Below are 26,497 nucleotides of genomic sequence, written 5' to 3' on the forward strand. Positions count from 1 at the left end.
GAGCAATGGCTCTTTTGGATGTTAACGTTTTATTCTCAATGAGGAAAGAGTAGAAAAAGAAAAAAAACTTTACATTTAACTGAAAAGTCTAAAAATGGGTCAGGAACAATGGAGTCACAGCAGACTATAAAAAAAAAAAAAACTCTTTCAGGCTGATATGATGGTGCACAGACCAATAGCTGAGTGGCAAAAGTGCCAGACTGCACAGCCATTAGGCTCATAGGGCTTTAAAATAGGAACAACATGAGCATTCACTACAAAAACTCGGACTGTTCTCCTCCCTACCTCCTCCTCTTCCTTTCCGCTAGTCTACCTTCCATCGCTCAGCCCGTCATCATTTTTTCCTCTTTCCATTTGCAGAAACAAAAGCTTAATTATGTTTGAAAGAGGGCGTGTGTGCGTGCGAAATATGTGCATGAGTGGAGCGTGCGGATGAGATGGAGAGACGAGACCGAGGGAGAGACGAGTGCTAAAAGATGGCAAAAAAACTACTAAGGCCACATGAGGACAACCTGTGTGTCTTATTACACCCAGATAGCTGTGCCTGCCCGCACCATCTGAATCCACGTAACACACACACACGAATACAAAGCGCAATCGCATGTGGCCTCTATCATGTGGTGACGGAGGCAAATCAATGTGTTCTGTGGGGAGATGATGGAATTCAGATCATCTTGTAGGATCTTCTCTGGATTCCCACATCAACAGCACATCAATCATCTGCAGGAGTGCACAGCGGTGCCACAGAGCAAAATCGCATTATAAATTTAGATACAACGTGCTCCTATTCTGCAAAGTTCAGAAGGTCAGACAGCATGATTTTTGAAATTCATTCAATTTCTTAAATGGGATAGTAACCCAAAAATAAATAGTCTGTCTTTATTTACTCACTCTTATGATGTTGCAAACCTGTTACTTTCTTTAGTGGGACGCAAATGAATAGATTTTGAAAGAAGATTTGTTTTGTGTGTTTACTGTCCTTACAACGAAATTTAATGGAGTCCAAAATATTAGATCGAAAGATTCTTAAATCGAAATACTTGAGTAATCACTAGAGAAGCAAAGTTACAACCGTTTTCTTGACTTAAGATCATTTTCTGTGAAATTTACCAAAAGGAAGCAAGTTTATGATTAAAAAAAACAACAAATATCTGCAAATGGGTTAGAAAAATCTACTTGCTTTAAAGGGAAAACAAGTTTTTATACCCCATTGACAAATTTATTTATTTTTCATTGCGTAATTCGTTCAGTTTCTCAGAAAACAGACTTCATATCTTCAATTTGCATCCCAAGTAAATGTATCTTGATTTAAGGATGTTTGGATATTTATATTGGAAAACAAAACTGTATTCAACATGTAAAGGGCACCTATTACGCAAATTCCACTTTTACATGGTGTGTGGACATAAATGTGTTATCAGTGTGTCGACAAAACCACCCTCCAATGATAAAAATCCACCCACTGCTTACTTTTTAATCCCCATTAAATTAAACCAGTCTCATTAGGCTTACCATTTTGATTCACTTAGCACTGTGAAGTCACAATGTTTAGGCCCCGCCCACGGCTATTGACTGACAGTCCTGCATTAACGTAGTTTCCACCCTCAGCGAGTTGTGTTTGGTTGTGCGCTGTCCTCCATTTTCTCTGCGCTTGAGCAGCTGTAACAGCAACAATGTCTCTTAAACAATCACAGTGTTCTGTGTTTGGATGTAAGACTGATCGTCAAAAGTCTTCATTTACTCCTAACATCTAAGCCATTGAGGATGCAGGGATTACTTTTATTTTTGAAGGTAATGCGCCTCAAAATGTTCCAAAATGCATTTATGTCTGTGAAAATGATTTCACCACAGACTGCTTTGTGAACGAGGGGCAATCCAAGACAGGCTTTGCTCTAAAGTTGTTAATCAAGGATGGATCTGTATAAATTTTCTGTGATCCTCCAGAAGTGTTACACTTTTTTTATTTTTATGATTTTTGAGTAAATCGTCATTTCAGATGATGTTCCTGTTAGCCAGTTCCACAACAAAATGAGGCTAAAGGCTTAGAGACAAAATCTACTTTTAACCTTGTTTATATACTGTATAACCAGACGTTTGTAAAGAACAGTGTTAAAGGCAATTGTCCTATCTGTGTGTTATCTGTAAAGACAAGACATTAAAAACACTAGATGCAGCATAACGTTACATTCTCTGGTTCTGTAGGCAACCTCACATTTGCCACGTGAGCACCTGTACGAGAAGTAATAATTGAACATGACACGACAGTGTCCCTCTCATAAATGTCATGTCGTTATAGTGCTTAGCTAATGTTTTAACTGTATATGTGTCATTTCGTTGAAGCGCAAAGAGAACGTTATCAAAGTATGCGTGTCACTCATCAGTCTTTGCAAATGGGTTGTGAAAACTCTGCAAGTACATAAATATATTAAATAACCATTCAGAGACGTCCTGGTTCATTCTCATAGGGGTTTCTTCTTCTGAAGCCTCTCAAACATGTACAGTGAACAACGGTATCTCGCTCTCATTCATGTTGCACTGAATTATGTGACCATAGACTCCTAAACTCAAACTCTAACCTAAACCTACCCTCACTAACGTCACAGAATTCAGTCTAACACCAGCTGTTTACCGATGTAGGTATGCAAAGCAGAAATATATACACCACGCCCCCTTCTGAAGATGGGGTGGGAATATGCAGCTCATTTGCATTTAAAGTGATATGACACCAAAACTGCGCTCTTTTAGACATGTCCCAAATTTTTAATTTTCAACATGTTATAATAAATGATCTGTGGGGTATTTTGAGCTGTAACTTCACAGACACATTCTGGGGACACCCAGGACCAATATTACATCTTATACTAGGTGCCCTTTAATGATACTATATTTGTATTTAAGGCATTCCGCTCTGATTTAAAACCTTTAAGGCCTTAAATTTGTGGAAGAGTAAATTAAGACTTTAAGACATTTTTTAAAACAAAAATGTCGACTAAAATTACATTTTGTATGTAATATTGATTTATTCACAGATAATCTCAGTTTCTTTTTATCATGCCTATGGGGCTGTTAATTTGTTGAAAAAGGTATCACTTTAATATTGATACAAGATATCACATTTTGGTAATCAATCCAATCCGATCCAATCAGGACTTTCCAATAAATAAGAGGCACATAATCCGTCTCATCTCTGGTTGACATCAAACCAACAGGCCTGTTCTTTAGTGTTGCCTAGTGAGCATAGCTTTAGCACCATAAACACATTATGATCTGCCAGTGAATGCTCTTCGTCTAAAAAGGAACCCCAAGTCTAAGCTGAAGAAGACCCTAAAACCAGCCATCTTAGAGTATGAGAGTCTCCACAAAAACATTCATGCATGTTTGCTGGCCGATCGCTGACCTGATTCTGAGAATAAAAACCATCCCTTTCATGCAACTGCGTCACTTTGGTCCAGTCAAAGCAACACTTCAAACAAAACCAAATATCTGGATTTAATCTACAGTCTTTGTCATTCGCTAAAAGACCATGCATGTTATATAGTGACCAACTCAATAGGAAGACATGGAAAGAAAAGAAAAGATTAAAAACAGAGGATACAGATAGATGTTAAACACAACAAGCAGTGTGAAAGATCAGTGAAGATCTTGTGAATAGAATTCTGGAGCATATTTTAGTCAAATAAACAGAAATAATGTACGCATACACCCACCCGTTCACTCACTGGGCCTCTCCAACAACAATGTTAATTGCAACAAGCTGTCGGTTGGAAGATGTAATCGTAAATCAAAACCCGCCACATTGCATGGCAACAGACTCCAAACATTCCGCCGGAGCGTTTGTCTTGCCAGCGATGACCCTCCCTCTTTTGTCTCGACTGTACATCCTCAATGTGAATAGAAGAGGAGGGAAAGAAAGTGTCAACATGTGGCAAATAAGAATCATTAAAGAAGTTTGGAACAAGATCTATCTTCATCAGAATGAGTTGGTTAGCAAAGCCAAAAGATGACCTCACAGGAATGGATGAGCAAGGGAGGAAATGATCTGGAGGATTTCAGGCTGTAAATGTTGACTAAAGTTATGACTTCAGCATTTAAACAAAGGCATTTTAGGCTTCTGAGTCACACATAGTGAATGGGGAAAGCCGAAATGCAGGCCTCTCTATTCCTAAATCATTGGTTTCATGACAAACCAGCCACAAGGTGTTACTGCTTTGACCATTTGACCTTTTATAAGCTCCATAACCTTGTTTTAATATTTATGCCTAAAACTATTTAACTTTAACATGATTTGTAGCCTTCCAAACCTTGGTATTTACTTCAGGAAATGTAAAATAGTTATGTTTTGCAATTCTGTTTGGTCCTACAAGTGGAACAAAATACACACACACACACAGTTTTGGTCAAACACTATCTTTAGTCTGTGATGAAATAAGCAATAAATGGTGGATCTGAGAGAGAACTATCTGGCTCATATTTTGGTGTCTTTATATTATAAATAATGTTTGCATTATTTATTTTATAAACCATTAATAATCCTTATTTTAAATATGTAGTATATAAGATTTTGTCCATTTACACATTCTCAAAAGGAAAGAATTCTGTTCCTCTCGTTTTTTTTTTTGTTTGTTTGTTTATTTCAGAGGCCTGAGCTAAAAATAAGGATTTCTGATAATGTGCCCATTTCAGACTAGTTTCAGCATGTCTATTCACATTCTCCACATAGGAGACAATTTTTACCAACACCATGTGCCAAAATAAATATTCCCTGATGCACTTATGAATAATGTGATTTACTAGTCCGAGTCTGAGAATCAAGTGCACCAAATACATTTCTGAATGGTGTAATAATCATGCAACATACAAAACTCATGAATGCTCTACAGCACATTCACTGCTTCATCCACACACACAAATCCATACAGCCCGAGAGATCAGAGCGACACAGGAAGTTAACTGTCCTGAAAGCAAGGACACCGAGCTCCCAGAAGGGTTCACTCTCTATTCTGCCACGGTCAGCTATTCCCTCACAAGCGCTAGCTACCTGCAAGGTGTGTTGGTGCATGTGAGGGTGTCTGTGTGTGCCCGTGAGATAAGCTGCACGTCTGTGTACTGAGAGGTGACGGGGTTCAGTTTTCTCTCTCAAAGACAGTTTGTATTAATTTCAATGAAGCCATCACCTCTGCCATGACTCAGCAGATGGGATCACTGAAATTAATATTCATGCATGAGGTAGAAGAGAAGGAAGAAAGGAGAAAGAAATCTGAAGGAAAAAAAATTGCTTGTCATTAAACAAGCTAAACATTCTCACTTCCCTTTGCAAACATTTTCTCTTCAGGTCAGGTTACACACAAACCATTCCAACCAAGACAAGATCAACTAAGCTCAGATTCACATTATGTTGTAGAAATGTTTTGAAATAAACCATAATCATTGAATTAATATCCTCATTTAACCTAAAAAATAACTAAAATGTTATTCATAAGTAGAAATAAATATATAAAAAATTACTATAATAATAATAATAATAATAATTATAATAATAATAATAATAATACTATTATAGTAATTTTATATATTTATTTTAATTTATTTAGATAAAACAAATAATAATTATAATAATAATAATTATAGCTATTACCATTATATTATATTTAATTATTTATGCTTTTTTTTTTCAAATAGGGTATAGGATTAGGGTCCTAAAATATGTTATTTAGGTTCCTTAGGTGAGAAAATAATAAACATTTTTAAATGGCTAATAATAGGGTAGCTTGTCCCCTTCAGGTTGGTGGAGAGCTCCAGCCTCAAGTGGTGGAGTTCAAGTATCTTGGGGTCTTCTTCACGAGTGAGGTAAGGATGGAGCGGGAGATTGACAGGTGGATAGGTGCAGCTTCTGCAGTGATGTGGTCGATGTACCTGTCTGTCGTGGTAAAAAAGGAGCTGAGCTGCAAGGCGAAGCTCTCGATTTACCGGTCAATTTTATGTTCCTACTGTCACCTATGGTCATGAGCTGTGGGCCTGGGAAATGCCTCGGTACCCCCTGGAAGAGCTGGAGGAAGTGTCTAGGGAGAGGGATGTCTGGGCGTCTCTGCTTAGACTGCTGCCCCCACGACTCGGCCTCCGGCCCCCGGGCCCGGATAAGCAGAAGATGGATGGATAGATGGAAATGGCTAATAATATATAAGTTAAGAAGAAGAAGAAGATGAAGAAGAAGAAGAAGAAGAAGAACCTACCTTTTTGTCTAAGGTAGGGTAAGGGTTCTATAACATGCTATTCAGCTTTTTCAGTTGAGAAAATAAATAAAGAATAATTGACTCCGGGCCAGTGAATTATTAGAAAAATAATGCACACCCGAGGTGGTGATGCGGTGGTGATGCGGCCACGATGCAAAGCAGATTATTTTTCTAATAATTCAACAGCCTGGAGTCAATTATTCCGCTTATACTACCTCAAGACATTGGTCAGATGATATATTTAAAGGGATCCGTCCGTTTTTTGTACTTAAATCGCTATTGTAAGTAGGATTATTTCTTCCGCATCTCATCCAACACCTCTTTTTCTAGTTCCAAAACGTCATATTAAAGTTGGTAATGGAGGCATGAGCAGTTGATCGCATTCTAAGGGGCCGTTCACATATTGCGTCTTTTGTGCGCTCAAAATCATTTTTTCCAATGTAGCGTGCTCATAATGGAAGCGAAGCGGTCGCGACGCGCACGTGGTGCGACGCGCTAACTTTTTCCAGGCACGTCCGCACTGAGTTAAAAACATGTCAACTTTTCAGAATGCCGCATGCGCACCGCAGGTCATGTGACAAGAACCAACCAATCAACTTCATCCTTTCCCGTAACAACTCAGCCAAGATGAAGGAACAGTTAGACACAGACATGTGAAAGGGGCTGGAGACACAATGAAAATAGACCTGGGTGACTGAAGAGATCAAGGTCGATTAAAGAAACGTCAGGCATGTAGGATGCGGCTAAAGGTCGTAAATATAATTTTATCTGTAAATGTGTACATAAAGGCACTGACAGGCACTGCCATTAAGGGTCACATCATTTTTGTATTTAGCAACAGCAACAGCAGAAGTGGCTTCAGGTTTCACATAAATGTGGTCACTGCATCTCCAGCGGCCTGAGCACTCAGCAGGAATGCACCAGAGTCCTCAAATAAATCTCCTCCTCCATGAAAAAGACAAATAGCCTGACCAAGCTCTGCATAGAGCACAGTATAAAGGCATATCTGCATGAATGTTATGCTTTGAAAGTTTTCAAAAAACTTGTTTGAAGATGAAGCTCTATTTCAGTGCTCTTACACGTCATGTTCTACCTCAAACACCCACCTCTGAAAGAAGGTGTTCCAGTTTGGCTGGTTAGCATTAGAAACCCCTAAAGACAAAGAACTCTCAAGCTTAAACTTTTAACAGCAAGACTGTGAAACTACGACCAGCCAGACAAGCAATTCACCATCTGTCAGCAGGCTGGTTTCTCAAAGAACGGCCAATCACTGGTGACAGAAAACAGAGCCACCTCACAGCATCCTGGTGGAGGAACTCGCAGAGCAAGAGACCAGCGGGAATGCATGTTAAGAGACCGAATAAATGAGTGTAAGCTTGTGTTGTGACAGTCAGAGTGGTGATGTCTTCAGGGCAGCGGTGAAGCTGATGCTCTCACACGGAGATGGTTGGTGGTTTTGGGAAGAGTGACTCATCGTGCTCCTTCAGAAAACGGCACACTAGCTCTAGTCTAGACCACAGAGAGGCCAGAAGACTGCCAGAATCTACCCGATACCAGTCAGTGTGAGGGGAAGGCGGTTGCACCGGAGGATTCTGGGGATGAGAAAAAAAAAAGTATGACGCACCCAAGTCAAATATAGCATGAGGAACCCCCACATACGTGCTCCCTAAAACACATTTCTTGTGCATCAACATCAAAATTTAAAGCGTAATTTGTATTACTTGCCATTTATTTGTAAATTTTTGCAAAATGTAATATTAATTTTGAGTGAAAATTGTCCTACGGCAATTTTCTTTTGGTTTCAGTTATAGTTTGCCATATCTTAAAATTAAAAGGAAGTTTGTCATATTGCACGTCAGAAAAAGTGTTGTGTCTATATTGTGATATTAGAGTAAAGTTTGATGGTTGTGTGAAGACATTATTGATGACACTGCAAAAACAAAGTGAGATTATGACAGCAAAGCTTCCCAAACCTGCTATTCTGATGCGACAAAGCATAAAAATAAGTCCTTTTTGCTGTTAAACTCCCTGATTGTGCCACGTGACTGAAAAGCTGCAACAGCACAATGGCTAGCGCAGCAGCCCAGGTCATATTCTAATGCTGAGTCACAGCATCTCTGTTCCTCAGGCTTCTAATCAGTCAACCTCACAGAGCTGCAATTCACAAGCCACTGTTTTCTAATGGTCAAAACAGCGATGGAAAAACAGCCGTTTCTCATCTCCTACGTCAAAACCTTAACACTCTTCCTTTTGCTCCGGCGGATCAAACCAAAGTTTTCATTTGACTTTGGTTGTCTTTTCCATCCCTCTGAGGTAAATATCATTCCATATGCCTGGTTGAAATGAGACCAGAGTCAAGTCTGCTTTATTGTCAATTCTTCCACATGTACAGTACATACATAAAAAGGAATAGGGTGAAAAAAAGGGAAGCTGCGGAGAAAAGATATAGGTTTCAAATACTTTTGACTAGTTCAACACGTTCTGGCAAAAAGTATTCACAATGACAACATTATCTGTCCCAAAATCAGATGATGTCGCTCTTACTATGATAAAAACTTAAATTAATAAAAAAAATATATATATTCATTTACTCGCCATTTTGTATCTGTATTATTTTTCAAAAAAAATTAACTACAATCATTATATCAAAATGAAACTATGGGAGACAATAACATGCCAAGTAAACAATAAAAAAATATATATTTGAAATAGCTGAATTTAAAGCTATTTAAAACTTATTAAAACAAAATTAATTAATGTATTAGATTAATTTATTTGAGAGCCATGACACAGGACAATATTTGCAGCAAACAAAAGTCAGTGTATTTCTAACAAAGCTATCATATGGCTTTAGAAGTAACTGTAATATTGGACACTGTGATTTTTTGCTTTTGCAGATTGAGAAACCCAGTCATTAACCTGTTGTTGTATTGAAAGCTACTCAAAGATGCTCCAAAAAAAAAATTATCCTTTTTAAAGTTCCAAAAAAAAAAAATAATAAGATCATGGGTTTGGAACAACATGAAGGTGAGTGAATCATGAGCAATTCCTTTAACTATTCAACATTTTGATGTGACTTACATCAAAGCTGAGGTTGTCTGAATAAGAACCATCCCAGCTCATGGGCAAAATGACAGCGCACCTCATGTGCGCTCAACCCCAACGCTCCCTGCGAGTCCCCGCTTTTCCACATGATAACATAAGAGGTCTCTGAACAGTGATTTCCTTCCTTCTCCTCTCCAAAACACTGCTAATCACACCATCAACTATCCCAATTTAATGCTGTTCCCTGAGTTCTCGGCACACCATTTAACAAGCAGCAGTAACAGGAAGATCAATGAAACATGGCTTTAATGTGTGCTGTTAATAGGAGGAGAAATGCTTTTCTTATGGGAAAGTCCCGTTTGTTTTCACCGTCCAGCCAACTCGTTTCCTCATTCCCTGCAACTTCTCACAGAGGCTACACACACTGGGCAATGATACATGCGTTTCGTTCCAAATCCTCACGGCAAACTGTACATAGGCAGCACTCTAACAGTCACAGAACCTCAAATGACTGATCTGGAGCACTCTATAGGTAGCAGCTCCATGTAATGGACAAATAAAGAAACAGTGTAATAATGTAGTCGTATACAGTTTTGGGATTGCTTTCTCTGAAAAAAATAAAAATACAATATTCAAAGTTCAAAAGTTTGGGGTCAGTCAGGTCTTCTTTCGAAAAAAATAAAAATATATATACTTCTATTCAGTGACGACTTTATTCAGTGTCTATCCACATGATTCAAACTGCCTATGCTCTTCTGTGTCAGCCGTGCCACAAGGATGCACAGTTTTCTTTCAAATCAAAGCATAAATACAGCAAATCCTTGTGGCGTGGCTGACATAGAAGAGCTTTGGCAGTTTGAATGATGTGGAGAGACACAGAGGAGACTGTTGACAAAGGAATTGTTGAATAAAGTAATTATTTTTGTTTTCTTCGCTTACAAACAGTATTCTCGTAGCTTCATAACGTTACAGTTCAACACAGATGGCAGATGGACTATTCTGACAATGCTTTTCATACTTTTCTGGACCTTGACAGTATAACTTACTTGGCAGTCTATGGGACACTCACAAGCCTCCCGGTTTTCATTAAAAAAAAAAAAAAATGTATTGTGTTCCAAAGACAAAGCAAGCTATTTACGGGTTTGGAACATCCCTTTAATAATAAGAAGCATTTCTTTAACACCAGATCAGCATATTTGAATGATTTCTGAAGGATCATTCATGGGACACTAATGACTCCTAAAAATACAGCTTTGCCAACAGAGGAATAAATTAAATTTTAAAATTATATTACAATAGAAGAGGGTTACTCGAAATTGTAATAATTTCACAATATCAGATTTTACAGTATTTTTGATTAAATAAATTCAGCCTTGGTGAGCATAAAAAACTTCTCACAAGCACAGACAGACAAAAATCTTACTGACTTAAAAATCTTTTTAAGAAACCTTATAAGGCAACATAATTCATTTCCCTACACCTTTTGAGTCTGGAGTGTTTTTATAATGCCTTAAAATGCTGCCTATGTAGACAGCTTACTAAGTTTTAGAACAAAACAGTTGTCTAAACAAGGAAGTAATGAAATGTCAAATAGTATGACAGAGCAGGAATTTTGATCCAGACTGGATGTCCAATCTTTAGATCAGACTAGTTAGGTCATTCGTTTCTACATAGTTCATCCAGATCTGATATAAAGGGCTGGTTCCGATCTCAAGCACTAATCCCGCTCTGGGATGCATTAGCATGGTGAGGACAGATTAAAAAAAAATGCACAAGGCAAAGTGGGTCTCAAGGATCCGTCTGACCACAAGTCTCTGAAGGGACCAATGGACTCTTGCTTCAAAACGGTCTGCTTTCAGGTCGGCCCGTCAAGATTGCGCTACAACAGGGAGGGACTGAGAAATGAGTGGTTTGGGGGACGAATCCATACTTGAGCGTGGGAGACGCGAGTTCCTCACTGTGGTAGGTGCAGCAGAGCTCCAATAAGGCCTCCTAAACAAACAGAGGTTTGAACCTATGGGAGATTTTCTGACGTCTAGGAAATTTGCCCAGCGTATTATCCTAAAAAATTCTTTTTCAGAGTCTATATCCCAGATAGGAAAACAAGGGAGAGGGTGGGTACACATACGCACACATTTAACTCAGCTTTGCCAATGTGGAGGATGTTGGAATACAATAAGTTTACTTGAATGATGAAAAGAGAGAACGAGCCAGTCTGATCTCACTGAATCTTTCTGTTGAAGTAGCCCGCCAGAAAAGCACTGACTCAGAGGAAGCCTATTTCTATCAACTGAACTGCGACTCTGCATTCATTTTACGTAACTCATACAAAACAAATACACTAATAGGAAGCTATGTTGCATGTTGACACGCAATCAGACCAAAACAACCAAATCGAGTGTGGTGCAGCTAAGGAGCCAAAAATACGGTTTTGACAATATTTTAATGATTCAATATAATGTTTTGATGTCAACTGAAAAGCAAATAACAAAAAAAAAATAAAAAAATAAAAATATAAAATAAAAATAAAATCGCAAAAAGTGTTTCTTCATATGAAAAACAATAAAATGCTTAAAGTTTCACTAACTATTATTTCAGTAAAGCTGCTGATGAATGTTCTTAAGTAAGCGATGCATAATAATGAACTGACAATTATTTTCATGTTACAATATATACAAACACATTACTATTCAAAAGTTGCAGATTGGTACAATTTTTTAAAAATGTTTTTAAAATAAGACTCTTCTGCTCACTAAGGCTGCATTTATTTGATCCAAAATACAGCAAAAACAGTAATATTGTGAAATACTTTTACATTTATACTAACTTTTTTTTTATTTGAATATATTATAAATGATATTTATTCCTGTGATGGCAAAGCTGAATTTTCAGCATTCATTACGGAGTCTTCAGTCACATGATCCTTCAGAAATCATTCTAATATACCAATTTGCTGCTCAAAAAACATTTATAATTATTATTGTTGAAAATTGTATACCATTTTCTCTTTAGGTTTCTTTGATGAATAGGAAGTTTAAAAAAAAAAAATATATATATATATATATATATATATATATATGAAATTGTAATATACACTAACATTCAAATTATTATATTATAGCAATTATTATTATAATTTACGATTATTTTTTTTTTAGGTTTAAGAATACTTTTCAGCAAGCATACATTAAATCGATCAAAAGTGACAGTGAAGACATTTATTTCTATAGTTCAGGTGTTATATTCTGCACCTCAAATATAAACTAATATCTTTCTAATCTCATTACATTCAATTCAGACAGCATTCCCACAATACATAAACAAAATCTGTTAGCATGCTGTCTAAATCAAACATACATTTATTTATTATTGTGTTTGTGTTTGAGTGTGCATGCACACCACACATGCCTGCACTGAAGCCCAAAAGACTTTCTTTCATAAGCTCCAATTTAACAGTACTTAGGGACTATCTAATTAAAGAGTGAGATGAGACAGATGCACTTGGGTGGGATGCAGCAGTCAGATTCTCTGCACATGGTTACGGATGAAAAACACATGAAGAAAAATTTGATTAGTACTTCAATTCAAGCAAACCGACAGTCTTTCTATCACAAGCCCTTTCACAAAATCAAAAGACTTCAGCTGCTGCAGACCAAGAAGTTAAAAGGTTGTCTCCTGAAGACTTCGATGGTAAAGCATTCACATCAAGGAATCAGCAGAAGAATGCTAAAACATGAGCTCCAAGAATTCCAAAGTTCTCTTTGTGTATAATATGACAACAACGGTATGCAACGATGAGGATGATGCCAACAGTATGTGAAGTCACATGCAGAGTTTCACATTTGCCTGCAATCATGACAGAAAACGCTTCGCTGAAGCCATCCAGTGACGTCAGCAGCGAGGAGCTCGGCAGCTTTTATAATTACAGTGGCTGTATAACATTCTGCTGCATTTGAAAGAAAGGCAACACAATTACAGCAATCCTTGTCTGGTGTGACTGTCAATAGCATTTGAGAACGTGTGCATGAGAGAGAGAGAGAGAGAGAGAGAGAGAGAGAGAGAGAGAGAGAGAGAGAGAGAGAGAGACAAAATGAAAAAAAAAAAACAGGAAGGACTCCATCAGTGGAACCCTATAAAAAAAAAAAAAACATACAAAAAAGACAAGTTTGAGTGCTCCAACCAGGCTGAATGGAGATCAGGACATGGTCTGCAATCTGGATATTTCCATGAATGATAAAAGCATGTGTGCCTCCACAGTGAAAGGATTTTAGGAGAATCATTTACACAAAAACAAAAAACAAAAAAAAAAACACGTGGCTAGACCGTTATCCTCTAGTAGAACTGGGACACGTCGGTCAAAGACACTGGCAGAAAACTAGTGATAGACTGATATATTTACCGTTTTCAAATAATCTAAATGAAACTAAGTACATCTTATTGTAAAATTTTGAAACAAAATCCTAGATCATTTCTGAAATTTCATATACCTCTTCTGTGATGCATCACAGAGATCCAAATAAAAATTACAGATATATACCTGTCATAATACAATCTGTGCAAGGACAAATATTATTTAAATGACTGAAAATTTTGGAATTTTCCATTTCGTATGAATTTTTTTTTTTTAATTTGAGAATTAGATTTAAAAGTATTAGGGGAAAAAAACTAAAAAAACAAACAAGTCGTAAGAAAAGCCAAGTCATAAACATTAATCTTGAAATATGACTTACATTTTGGTTTGATTTGCATTGTAAATCCATAAGTACGTTTTTAGCCTAAGTAAATAAATTCAATCAAGTATTTAAATAATCAAATGCATTTCTTTAAATACAAAACTGAATTATTCAGAATTAGCAAAAATAAACTGCAGAGAATCAAATTGATTATCAGCTCATACATATTCATTTAGAAATATCTTAGATTTAGAAGTTAATCGCAATCAATAAAAACCCCATAGCAGCTTAGCTAGCTTAACACTGCTTGTGGTATTCCAAAGAAGATCCAAATATCTCACACTATGAAGTTAAGCAGTTAAGAGGGCTACCTTCAGAGGATCACACAGCCAAACATAGTTCACACCCAAAAATGCTGATAAGTGTGGCTGCATAGAGAAAGCTTGTGTGGGAAATGACTGACCACGTCACGGTCCCAGCGTGGCTGTGAAGGCTTGTTGAAAACCAGGAAAGACTGGTGTTAAGTAAAAGGCACTGCATTCCAAGTGAAGATCGTAACAAAGTTCTGGTTGTCACGGAGCCAAAATTAACAACAACACCACCACAATAATGGCTCCATCTAGAACAATCAGCACCAAATTCGAATGTGTTCTTAACAATGACCTCAGCATCAGGTCAAATCAACAGTACGACTCCAGCTAGTTTAGAGAACATTCTTAAATCAGATTCCAATCCGCTGCATTCCAAGCATTTTTAAACTGGCTTAAAAAGCTTGCATTGCATCTCGACCAAACACTGCACTGCCTCAATGGAAGTTCACTGAAAAAAAAGATGCAAAGTTACAGAGAATTTAATCAGCCAGGCCATCCAAGATGGAGAATAGTTTGCTTCTTAATTGGAAGAGATTTGGAAAAATGTACAGTCGGGGCTAAAAGTTTTGAGAATTACATAAATATTGGAAATTGGAAAAGTTGCTGCTTAAGTTTTTATAATAGCAATTTGCATATACTCCAGAATGTTATGAAGAGTGATCAGATGAATTGCATAGTACTTCTTTGCCATGAAAATTAACTTAATCCCAAAAAAACCTTTCCACTGCATTTCATTACTGTCATTAAAGGACCTGCTGAGATCATTTCAGTAATCGTCTTGTTAACTCAGGTGAGAATGTTGACGAGCACAAGGCTGGAGATCATAATGTCAGGCTGATTGGGTTAGAATGGCAGACTTGACTTGTTAAAAGGAGGGTGATGCTTGAAATCATTGTTCTTCCATTGTTAACCATGGTGACCTGCAAAGAAACGTGTGCAGCCATCATTGCGTTGCATAAAAATGGCTTCACAGGCAAGGATATTGTGGGTACTAAGATTTCACCTAAATCAACAATTTATAGGATCATCAAGAACTTCAAGGAAAGAGATTCAATTCTTGTAAAGAATGCTTCAGGGTGTCCAAGAAAGTCCAGTAAGCGCCAGGATCGTCTCGTAAAGAGGATTCAGCTGCGGGTTCGGAGTGCCACCAGTGCAGAGCTTGCTCAGGAATGGCAGCAGGCAGGTGTGAGCGCATCTGCACGCACAGTGAGGCCAAGACTTTTGGAAGATGGCCTGGTGTCAAGAAGGGCAGCAAAGAAGCCACTTCTCTCCAAAAAAAAACATCAGGGACAGATTGATCTTCTGCAGAAAGTATAGTGAATGGACTGCTGAGGACTGGGGCAAAGTCATATTCTCCGATGAAGCCCCTTTCCGATTGTTTGGGGCATCTGAAAAAAGGCTTGTCTGGAGAAGAAAAGGTGAGCGCTACCATCAGTCCTGTGTCATGCCAACAGTAAAGCATCCTGACACCATTCATATGTGGGGTTGCTTCTCATCCAAGGGAGTGGGCTCACTCACAATTCTGCCAAAAACACAGCCATGAATAAAGAATGGTACCAAAACACCCTCCAACAGCAACTTCTTCCAACAATCCAACAACAGTTTGGTGAAGAACAATGCATTTTCCAGCACGATGGAGCAAAAGTGAATAACTAAGTGGCTCGGGGACCAGAATGTTGAAATTTTGGGTCCATGGCCTGAAAAACTCCCCAGATCTTAATCCCATTGAGAACTTGTGGTCAATCCTCAAGAGGCGGGTGGACAAACAAAAACCCACTTATTCTGACAAACTCCAAGAAGTGATTATGAAAGAATGGGTTGCTATCAGTCAGGATTTGGCCCAGAAGTTGATTGAGAGCATGCCCAGTCGAATTGCAGAGGTCCTGAAAAAGAAGGGCCAACACTGCAAATACTGACTCTTTGCATAAATGTCATGTAATTGTCGATAAAAGCCTTTGAAACGTATGAAGTGCTTGTAATTATATTTCAGTACATCACAGAAACAACTGAAACAAAGATCTAAAAGCAGTTTAGCAGCAAACTTTTTGAAAACTAATATTTATGTTGTTCTCAAAACTTTTGGCCACGACTGTAGCATGATGTCACTTGCTCACCAGTGGATCCTTAGCAGTAAATGGGTGCCGTCAGAATTAAGAGTTCAAACAACTGATAAAAACATCACTAGTAATCCACAAGACCTCAGATCATCAATTAACATCTTGTGAACAAAAACAACTGCAAGTTTAATAAATAAATCCATCAAAGCATTTTAACTTAAAACCGTCAATTCTGCTTAAAACATGCGTCCATAATGCTTTCTCATGTGGAAAAATCCACCTCCTTTTGTCTTCTCACATCAAAAACCCCTAATATATTTGTTCAGAATGGTTTTGGACTGTTTTTGCTTGTGAACAGTGCTTGCTCTCTGCATTTTTTCTCTCCTGCTTCAGACAAGACGACTTTTTCATTGAAATTTGAAGAAAGCAACATTGTGGATAGAGGACTCAAATTTTAACGGGAAACCACAGTTTGAAGTAAAAAAAATTCTTATGATGATGAATTTACAAACACGCAGCACAAGACATTAATTAATGGACTGGAGTTGTGTGTATTACTTGTGGATTATTGTGGTGTTTTTATAAACTGTTTGGACTATCATTCTGATCATTTACTACAGTGGATTCATTGATGAGCAAGTGATGTAATGCTACATAAGCTAATCCAGAACAGGTTATTTTTAGAAATAATATAGAATATGGGATTAAAGATATGGAATCAAACAGCTGTAAGAGGAGAGGAAAAGATGGGAACTGTGGGAGAGAAAGACGCCATGGCAACAAAACAGCACTTAAGAAAAGAAACAAGTCAGGATGGATTACACTTTGCATGAAATCTACACGCGTTCCCTTCTCCATGTCATAACATCACGCAACAAAATGACTCACAGGTGTTTTGCGATGTTTAAACAGTTCCTCATGGGCAAGTTTCATGTAGAGGAGCAACTGCAAGCAAACCATTTAGAAGACATTTGATGTTTGCAACCAATGGCTGTTATTCACAAAACTCCACACATAAATGTAAAACAATGTTGTCAGTAAGATATAAAACATTGTTTTCAATGTTACATTTATTTATACAATTGACTGCAGTTCCCAGTCCCTTGCACAATAATACATTATGACCACAAAACACTTTTACCATACATTATTTGCAAACTTACATTTTCTGTTTGCACCACATTACCAGCTTCATATGGTTTTTCTGATGTAGTAAACATGCTCGGTAGCCCACCTGATACAGCACTTGCCATGAGGAGCACTCGGGTGTGTCAATTTTCTGCCTCAATACATACAACAATCAACAAAAAACACTGTCAGGTTAACATTCATATGTTTTGGATAAAACTGAACCAGCATTTAGCGCCAATCACTGGACATTTCACTTTGAAAGTGTCAAGAAATGTACAAGAAACAAAGTATCATAAAATGTCGCCACACAGGCAAGTTTTTTCCAATGAGCCTGGTTAGAAAAAACAACATTTCATCATGTTTAAATCTATAGTGAAGTATTCAAGCTTGTAGTTCTCCCAAAATCAGCGCAGAAAATGCAAATCCTTTGGAATCATAATAACACATCAAGCCATAACCACTAACCAGCAGCAGAGCAAAGATCACAAAAAATATCTGTGACTGCCACAGTGATCCTACACTGCCAGCTGCAGAAAGTGATCAAGCCAAAGAAAGACGTTAGAAACTACACACAGGGTGAAAATGTCACTGTTAACCAAAGAGCACAGGCTCATAGAAGACACACAGCTCATCTCCCCACCCACAGAGAGACAGCTGCTTGATGAGGAGGTCACTGAAACACGACTGCCCTTCATGCTCCGGCAAAGAGCTGGGCCGGTCATCTTAGAGATTTATACTGGGGAGAACTGCACTCAGAGATCGCTGACTGACTGTTTGTGTCTCTCTTATGTTAGCAACAGCACCATCACAACACACACACACACACAACATCCAAAGCTTGCCTCTCTATTATTGCTTGGGCCTAATCCTCTTTTGCAACAGAGGGACAGATGAATGAATCCCAGGTCTCTAAAGAATTGACACCTCAGCGACCCCCTCTTTAAAAGTCACAAAATTTTAAATCGATCTATGTCGGCTATTAAATCTCCCTGTGATCCTTAATTTCAGAAAAAACGTCTATTTTTGTTTTGCGCTCTGTTTTCAGTCTCTGATGGTGCAAAGACAGCTCTTGATCTTGATCCTGCAGGCAGGGTACAATAAGAAAAAAAAACGTTTTTGTGGAGATGTGCAATATGCATTAAGGTAGTCGAGTACTTGTTATAGACTAAGAAAAAAATGACATTCAAATTTAGATTGGTCGTAGACACCAATGGAAAAAAATTAATTTCTACATTTGGAATCAAACTGGTCACAAATCTAGACTGCCGTTCATATGTTTGGGGTCAGATGAGATTTTTTTATGTTTATGAAAGTTGACTGCTACAATACAAATACAAATACAAAATACAATATAAATACAATAAAACAGTAATACTGTAAAATTTTATTTCAATTTAAAGTAACTGGTTTCTATTTGAATATACATATATTTTACATTTATGCCTGTGATGGTAAAAGTAGAATTTTCTACAGCCATCACTTCAGTCTTCAGTGTCATGTGATCCTCCAGAAATCATTGTAAGATGCTGATTTGTGCTGCTTAAATCTTTCGGTGAAAACCATGACATTCCTTCCATGATTATTTGATAAACAAAGTTCGAAAGAATGTCAGTTATTTGAAATTGTAATCATTTGTAACATCATAAATGTCTTTACTGTCATTCTTTATGTATCTATTAATGTATCCTTGCTGAATTGAAGTACTCATAACAAAAATAGTATTAATTTCTAAGTTAAAAAAACAACAACCTTTCTAAAAATAGAGTCCTTATGTAGAACTGGTCATTTTGTAAGAGTGTAAAGGGTGACATTAGAATTAGCACCGGTACAGAAGGTGATCTCAGTCTCCACATACACCCCTAAGCTGACAGACTCTCACAAGCACAGATGAAAGGGTCTATATAAAGAGGTCATTCATTATTCAACCCCGCTCCAAAGCAGTGTGACATGGAGTGCCAAAGTGGAGAAACCTCTACTCCTCCAACCAAAGATCATGCATGTTTTTCATAGGTTATTCATGAAAAAAGAACCTGGCTAAGACTTCTTAATGTGTACAATGTATTGATGCCTTAATGGTCTTGTGGGTGGAACACAGATTCCATGCCACCAGCATTACAACATTATCAATAAAATCATGTTACATGGATCTTAATTGCAGACACACCGCCGGCCCAATCCATTCTGTCTTGATAAGAGCGAGCACTCAGGGGGTGGGTAGCAGTGACTTAAGCTCTAGAGAAACACAGTGATTGAGAGTGTTGAAAGGATTGTGTTTAACACCACTAATGCTTCAATTCCCACATCACCTTGTAGTGCTTTTATCGATCACGATAAAAGTCAAGACAAGTCAAAGAAGAATGAGAAAGAAAATATTTATTTATATAATTTATTTTCATTTAGTGAGAATATTATTAGCCTCTGATGTTAGTGGTTCCTGGTTTGGGACTGGCATGAATTTAGGGCCCTGGAAAGTGCTGATTTTTCCAGACCAGTGGTTTCAGATTTGGCGCGGGATCCGACACCAGCACCCTATTAATGGAAAAGGGGTTTTGGCAGACACAATTTGGTAATAGAGATTTTCCCCCCATGTCATCAATATGAACCGGTTTCTTTAGTTGTTCAATTCTAGCATGTGATACAAACCACCACTGCAAGTGTTCATCACACAGTGTTTTTAAGAGGAAATGGAAAATAGGTGGAAATTCACCTATTCATCTATTTTCTAAATGCATGTTATTGTCACAATCAGATCTGCCTCCATTCAATCAATGGCTAATGGACTAAACAAAGTCCCTGCCTAACATTTTTGTCTTTATGATAATTCGATTCACTCAATTGTATGACACAATACAAAATAAAACATCTGTTGCTACTTCCATTCCATCTAGAGATCAGCATTTGCAACCTCAACCTTGCTACAATGAATTAAATTTCAGTTTAACATCGAAATTATGAGACTGTTGCATTACTTTGTTATACAAGTACAGAAAGGTCGAGCCCTTTGTGAAACACAAGCATTGTCATTACTGACAGTTGATACATTCAAAACATACTTGTTGATCTTATGTTAGATAATACTTTTGGAAACCTAATTGTCTCCAAGAAAAACATGGAATTTGTACCTCAAGCTGAGCAGGGCTGGACTGGGACAAAAAATCGGCCCGGGCATTTTTGCCCAGACCGGCCCACTATATGATCATAAACACCACCCATCTTTGCACGCCCTTAATTATATGCATACCAACTCCTATTCATTAAAACCACTAATGCCATGTAATGAGTGAGTATAGGAACGAGTGAGAGTTAACAGATGAGATAAGTCAAAATTTTATATTTATTAATACAGTTGAACTACATTCCACAGCGGTGAATCCTAAAACAAGCTATAAGCGGCTCTGTCATAGCAATACCAGTGTTTCTTACAGGATTTTTGTTAAAACTATGGTGGTGTGTCCTCGGTCCTTCTAGGGGGGTTCGGGGGCATGCCCCCCGTGAGAAAATTTTGTGCATTTTAATGTTAAATTCATTAATCTGATGCACTTTGAGAGTTCAAAATTAAAAGCTCCAACCCATATTCAGTGTGCAAATTAAACAAAGAAAAATTTAAACCTCTTTTAGTTACAGTGTCTATTTACATTACACCTATACATAATAATAGTTATAATATTAATCCAATGACAGTAATACAATATTTTGTAAAACAAATGCACAAAAAAAATAAAGGAAACTTTCTTAATTAGTTGTACCAATTTCTATACTTGAAAGAGATAAGCACATGATCTTTTATTTTGACGCAAACTGCATCAAGCTTTTATTTTGGCGGAAAACATGGTTTACAAACGCCTCTTATTAAATTTCTAGTGAATTGCGGTAATCGTCAACTATGCAGATGTGGAAATAATCTACACTCTGTTAAGATCCAAGTCCAAGTAATCATGACATATACATAGACACAACACACTCATGACATGGCCTATGTGTTTTGAAAGTAGTTATGCTTACCGCAGGCTCTACACTTTCTCATCTCTCTCCTGATCCTCCGTCCTCACTATCATCATCTGCCACAGGAGCTGATGAAGGTCAGAAAACATATATTTTGACACAGTTTACAGTGTCTGCTTTAAGGGCCTGGTTCTATTTTTTCACGCTATTTATCTGCACATTCCTTGCGTTTCTTCTCCATCTTTTTTTTACAGATACACACTGACACTGCTGCCGCTCGCTCACTCGTTTAAAGTTGTGATTGGGCCAGCCCAGTGTCAATCAAGAAAAGAGCCAATGGGCCGCTGATCTACGTGTTTCATGGGCTGGTCTGTCAGAAAAAAAAACTAACACTGACTTTGACCAATGCATTACACCGGCACAAACCCAGCGCCGCCAATTAAGCAAAACTAAACAAAACGAATGGGCCACCGATGTACAAATTTTATGGGCCGTTTAAAAAAAAAAAAAAAAAAAAAAAGTATGAGTATGAGATATCGGCCCAAAAAGCACGTCGGCCCACCGGGCAAATGCCCGGTATGCCCAATGGCCAGTCCAGCCATGAAGCTGAGTAATGGGACACACTAGTGTACTCTATTCATAGAAAGTACAATGTTATCTATACAAAAAGTCTAGATACTGATATCACCCGACTGAAATAACACGACACGTGGAGGAAATCTGCGTTTAACAAAGGAAAAGGACTGGGAGAAAATTAAGGTCCAAGTTATTAACCAACCAATTAGATTCAGGGATAAAAATGGAGCACAGTGACAGAGACAGAGAGAGAAGCGATTAGGACGACATGAATGAGATGGAGTGAAGAGCAGTTTGAGAGAGGTAGAGGGAAGGAGGGAGGGTGGGACACACAGATTGAAATGCCAGGGCTAATCCCCAGCTCCTGTGTGGTATTTTAACTGTTATTCTTTCCTCCTCTCTCTCCTCATTCACCTGCCGCCATCACTTACTGCAGTGCAGAGAACGACCACACCATGTCTGGACAAAACTGAGGACAGGAGACGCAGCGGCTTACCCTGCTGGACACAAGGTCTTTAGTGTCAGCAGGGCGTCTGGCCAGACATTTGTTTACTTAAAATGAACAGGATGTAAAGAAGTCACAAAATACAAAGAATAAGCCAATACTAACCTTTGCTCCTAGATTAATAAAAATTCAAACGAAAGATAGTTACAAAGTGAATCTTTAAAACATCCAAACGGTCCAAACGTTTATTGTAACAATTAACTACGTCACGGATAAAAACGACAATTGTTGTAATGCCCTAGACACAACAAAAGCTGGAAAATGATGGAATTGCTTTGAGTGATTGCGTGCGTGAGTGATCGATTCGGGCGCGAGGACGCTGTCTCATGATACCGCCCCACTGTGCACGAGCCGGAGTGCTGTGTTGTGGTCTGACCTCTGGCTGAATGTGTCCCCTACAGCTGCAGAATGATACACAGCTGAAGCCCGTTGCTAAAAGAAGACAACTGTGGTCGTGACAGGTGTGCTCGGGACAGAATGATTTTAACTGTCAACGAGAACTATGTCGGTTGAAAAATCCTGTTTAAAATTAACTGCAAGGTTGCAGGTATGACCAGCTTAGACCAGCTAGAAACCAGGTAGCAATTTTAAATTGGATGTTTCAGTAGAGATAAACCAAATAAGCGTCTATCAAATGGAAATGTCAAACTTAGCTAAACTTAGGTCACTTGAAATACTAACGTTACTGATGAAGTTACAAGGAACTGGGAATTACTAATCTGATGTGTGACAAACTTCCAAGTTAAGTCCATTATTCTAATTAACTTTCAGTCAACAAACGAAGCAAATAACATCGAACTCTTATTTTCCAGCTATGACCACAATTGCACGCTAAAAAAAAAACAGAGCGCAACATAAATTTGGCATGGATTACCAGCTGGCAAACAATGACTAGCATTCCACTGCCAACATAAATGTCAAAGGGGTTACTTCGAGTATCCAACTATTCTTTAAAGTTATGAAGTTATAAATAACTATACAAAAGAAAAACACCGACTGTTTGTTTCTCATTTTCTGCTAGGATGTTTCCATGGCAGCGGAATCTCAGTCCTCGTGCGAGATTCCTGCGTTCACACAATCGGCGTTGTTTGAAAGAAACAACAGATTGAAGACAAAAAGAAGGCTAGATTTGGGTTCCATAAGAAATATGTTGCAGGTATCCAAAATGAAATCAGCTAAATCTAAGTTTTAGAAACTTTTCGTGGCACAAACGACGTTGCACGGTGACGTTCTGAAGGACTGTCCGCGAGCCTGGACGGCATCGGGTTCACGCGCTCAACACTTTCCACCGACCGCTGGATTCCCCCAAACTTTGCCGAGGGTTCGCGCGCTCACGACACAGCAAGTAAGATATGATCGAACCTACCTGACACAAATGACAGCACGAGCAGGACTTTAACATCCAGTCCCGGGTGAATCGGGTTATTCCTGAGATAGTGGGCAGTCATTGTCAGCACCATATCACCGCCCGTGCTCTCGCTACTCTCGCTCCCCGAGACTCTGAAAGCTCCTCGGCAACAACTCCATCGGGAAAAGGCTGCGTCTGGACCGTACCACTCTGCCTCCCAGTTATGGGGGAGTACAGTCTAACGTGAAGCGCAGTCCATGCAAACCATTATTTATCTACTTGAGTTGATCGACATAAGTAGCTGGCGGTTCATCAAGACAAGTTATTTACATACATCGTACGCACAGTGTCCAAGAAGATATGCTCATTTTCTAAAACATCAAATGTTTTGTTTAACCGATATTTGTTAAAGGGGTCACGTGACGTTACTAAAAAGAACATTATTTTGTATATTTGGTGTAATGCAATGTGTTTATGGGGTTTAAGGTAGAAAAAAAAACTAATTATTTATTAAAAACACATTATTTTCCACATAATGTGCATTATTGTTGCTCCTCTACACCCCGCCTTTCTGAAACATAGATTTTTACAAAGCTCATCTTTCTGAAAATCAAGGTGTAGGCTGATTGGCCAGCTATCCACTGTGTTGTGATTGGCTGAATTCCTCAAGCGTGTGATGGAAATGTTACGCCCCTTACAATACTTTGATACTGTCTTTTTATACATTGCGTTATGTATCGTGCCACGTAAACATAAAAGCATGTCTGCATTTGTGATCGGAGAAACGACAAATAAGTGCTACTCTACACTGCTCAAAACTTGCGTTTGAGTCATCATTGGCAAATTCTTTAAATATGAAAACGTACTCACAGACTGTGAGTCAGAAGCACCAGACTGTCCTTGCAAAGTTGGAATTGCCCCATTTTATAGAAACAGACACCGGCATCTCCCAGGAAACAGTCCTCGTCCTCCGTAAAATGTGCTGCACACATCTTGGGGTGAACTGTTCCGGAACAGTGTTGTAAATACAACTGTGCAAAAGGCTCAAGTGATGTGAATATGGACAGAGTATGTACAGCGAGTGTTCGTTCAGACCACGCCTTTTTTCTGACATGTTGCGACATGCCCTGGCTTGTAGAGAACGGCTGTCAGTTTAGTTTCAGTTTCAGTTGAGCTAATCTTCGCATTGTGTTCGTGTGCGTCAGTGACCACAAGTAAGTTGGAACTATATCATATAGATTATAGTTTATATTAGTAATTTATGTTAACGTTGATAGTCATTGACAGCCTTTATATCTGTTGTATGTGTGACTTATATGTTATTCCCATTGTGGTTACGTTTCGGGACATGTTTAGCACTGCTTGTTTAAGTGACTAGAGATAGTTATTCAGTTAACTAAATTGTGTTTATGGAAGTAATATTGATGTTTATTTCCTTTCATTTAGAACCACACCTACACTGTAAAACCATAAGAAATAGTGCCTGTGCATCGCATCTGTATTCCCAAAGTGTGCATCTGTATTCCAGAAGTGATATATCTGTATTCCAAAGTGATATATTAAAGCCTTCAACATATATCTCTGCCTTCCGTGTCCTGACTAGACACCCCATATCGTTGACTAATTTTCATAACCAGAGCCCCATTACAATTTATGGTCCTTCGAGCCGGATAGTGTCAATGATATGGCAACCAGTAAAGAAGGAATCAGCCTCCCTGTTTCGCCAGTGCGCCCCAAACGCTCACTGCAACGCCCAAGATATCTGGATGATTTTTTAGTCGAATATTCAGATCAGCATAGCTTAGCGCAGATGCACAGGCACGAAGAGGAGAGGGAGCTACGCAGTCCTGCTAGAAGCATATCCTCAATGTCACCAATGCATAATGCAAATGAAGCCATTGTTCATCAAGCCTTGGAGACAGCGCGGCAACAGAGTGAAACTGCTAAGAAACAAACAGAGCTTTTGGAGTTTTTCCTGCAGCATCATTCCCCTCGGACCTCAGCTCAGTCGTCAAGGAGGTCATCACGGCATCAGACCCCAGTACGCCAACTCTACCCAGACAGAGGAGGTGAACCACAGCCTTTGCCAACCCTTGTTCCTCACCAACACAGAACTGAGGATCACCCAAGTGTAGCTGCAGAACTAACCCATCAGCTAGAACAAATGACACTTCCTCCGTCTCTCAGCCGAGTCACTCAACCCCCTCAGCATACGCTCGTTCCACGCTATGGCGTTCAAGCTATCAAGCAGGATTCTGAACATGATCCACCAGCTCACCTTCAGCCCAGCTATCCCAGAGAGTCAACCCAGGGTCTACAGCCATCAGTAGGCTTATTAAGAAATGCCACATCATATAGCTCACTCTCGTCCTACCCTATATCGGGTAATTGTGAGCCCAGTGCAGCGGCACCCGGCAGCCAATACGAGAAAGGTAGGGAGCCTCAGTTGGAAAATCCACATCTGGTGCCACCTGAGCCTCATACATCACATCTCTCACATGTGGCTCCTCCCAGATCGCTACTTGGAAATCCAGCTTTCGATCAGATGATGCCTTTACCCGTGCACCAGTCAATACCTCAGCCTCCTTATGTACCCCAACCTTTCTACCAAGGGAATCC

At 38.7% G+C, this 26,497-nt stretch overlaps 1 protein-coding gene across 2 annotated transcripts in view; it reads right to left on the bottom strand.

Moving 5' to 3' along the window:
- The window catches only part of LOC132130127 (nectin-3-like protein), a 60,980-nt gene extending 36,870 nt beyond the window's left edge, over nt 1-24,110 (bottom strand). For both annotated transcript variants that reach the window (XM_059541791.1, XM_059541790.1), the window contains exon 1: nt 23,897-24,110. In XM_059541791.1, the coding sequence (XP_059397774.1) occupies nt 23,897-23,990 (94 nt within the window). In that variant the 5' untranslated portion in view covers nt 23,991-24,110. The remainder of the gene's footprint in view (nt 1-23,896) is intronic.
- Nucleotides 24,111-26,497: the final 2,387 nt, after the last annotated feature.

The sequence above is a fragment of the Carassius carassius genome, chromosome 47 (assembly GCF_963082965.1).
Source record: "Carassius carassius chromosome 47, fCarCar2.1, whole genome shotgun sequence".
In the NCBI taxonomy this organism is placed as follows: domain Eukaryota; kingdom Metazoa; phylum Chordata; class Actinopteri; order Cypriniformes; family Cyprinidae; genus Carassius; species Carassius carassius.